We start from the raw sequence: 1,493 nt of genomic DNA, 5'->3' as shown, positions 1-1,493 counted from the left end.
TTATTTGCATCCATTCCCACTACAGGCAGTAACATGGCCCTTGAACACTCCCTTCAAGTGACAACCATCCAACCCTACAAGCTGCCTACATCCATCCTTAAATCCATTTTTGCAAGCCCCCAAACAAATGTAAATCCTCTGAAATATCACATGAGCATCATCATATGGCAGCACTTTCATCTGAACTGTAGTACCCGAGTTTGTCCTCCTAAGCTCATCATAGTACTCCCACAACTTTGTGTACTGATCCACGTTACTTCCATCTAGGATTTTCAAACATTGTGCTCTCACTTTGTAGGCTGTCTTAAGGTGGATCTCAATCATTATTTCCTCCTTCACTGTCTTCATAAATGCAGTGATGGGCATGTTTGGGTTGAGTCTAAACTTGTCCACATACCTCTTCACAAGCCATGCCACTTTGCAGTTAGGATTTTCCCTCCAAATCCTCAAACGTTCATGCTTCCCAACATAGGTTTTCACTTGCATTGAATCTTCATTGTAGATCCTGGAAGCATACAATCTCCATGGATAGTTTTTCTCACACCTTGCACTAATCTTCCATTTTTTATTTCTTTTTAGCTTAATAGAAGGTGCACCATGCTTAATGGAGTGAGACTACACTGTCTTTCTCAACTGTGCAGCATCTCTGAACTTCAATCCTTTTTCAAACTCTGGATCATCTTCATTGAACTCAGGGTAGATGACCTTCTCATCACATTCTAAACCTAAATTGTCAACACTGTGCAGGCCATCTAAGTCTTATCTCTCATCATCAAGGGGAACATCTTCTACATCCCTTGCATCAATAACTTCTTCTAGATGTTGGTTCTCAACCCCTTCACCCCTTTCAGCATCTCTAATAACACTTTCTACAACTGTATCATCTACTGCACGACGATCATCATCTTCCAAACTGTAGTCACTGTCCACAAACTCACTATCAGTAGTGTTATCCTCTGCATTTACTCCCACAAACAATGCATATTTGTTAAAAACCTAAACTTTGCAAAAATAATTGAATACTGAAATTAAAATTGCAAAAATAAATGTTTCAAAAATTTACCTTCATTAGCTTCTAATTCAGCCCTTTCATTAACTTCTTCAGCTTCGTGACCTTTTTCGTTTTCATCACCTTCATTATCAGCATTGAGAGGACCATCTTCAACTTTATCTCCACTTCCTTGTCCTCCCTCAGTTGCTTCAGCACCCCTTTCATCATCACAATTGTAGGCTATGTCATTCAAAAGACATAGCCATTTTTCTAAGTGATCAGCACCCCCTTTTGCTCTACCCTTCTTTAGTTTTGATCCACTTCCCTTTGTAACCGAAATCGCCACCCTCGATTCCTCAATATCTTCTAGAATGACACCTTTTTTGAATGTGCCACTCTCATATAAATTCATCAAAAGCTTATGTTTTAAGGCAGCTTGCTTCGGACTTAGATGTTCTAGGTACAATTCTATTTTCCTAGTCCCTGGAACATACTTGCACAT

At 39.5% G+C, this 1,493-nt stretch overlaps 1 protein-coding gene across 1 annotated transcript; it reads right to left on the bottom strand.

Annotated features, from left to right (window-relative positions):
- Positions 1 to 1,493, bottom strand: LOC125470543. The gene is made up of 4 exons (XM_048569770.1): positions 1,064 to 1,493; positions 793 to 956; positions 620 to 705; positions 1 to 505 (listed from the first exon to the last, which is right to left on the bottom strand). The coding sequence occupies exons 1-4, from the start codon at positions 1,491 to 1,493 to the stop codon at positions 1 to 3; spliced, it is 1,185 nt and encodes a 394-aa protein (XP_048425727.1).

The sequence above is a fragment of a genome, unplaced genomic scaffold (assembly GCF_019419815.1).
Source record: "Pyrus x bretschneideri cultivar Hongxiangsu unplaced genomic scaffold, Pyrus_bretschneideri_v1 Contig50, whole genome shotgun sequence".
Classification (NCBI taxonomy): domain Eukaryota; kingdom Viridiplantae; phylum Streptophyta; class Magnoliopsida; order Rosales; family Rosaceae; genus Pyrus; species Pyrus x bretschneideri.
The sequence above is the reverse complement of the archived record's forward strand: the minus strand, read 5'-3'. Positions and strand labels throughout refer to the sequence as shown.

Excerpts from the sequence above, each read along its gene's own strand:
- LOC125470543 (XM_048569770.1), bottom strand. The coding sequence starts at position 1,493 with ATGTGCAAGTATGTTCCAGGGACTAGGAAAATAGAATTGTACCTAGAA. Across the intron at positions 957-1,063 it reads TGAATTAGAAGCTAATGAAG|AGGATAACACTACTGATAGT; the intron begins GTAAATTTTTGA and ends GAGTAAATGCAG. Across the intron at positions 706-792 it reads AAGTTATTGATGCAAGGGAT|GTCATCTACCCTGAGTTCAA; the intron begins GTAGAAGATGTT and ends TGTGATGAGAAG.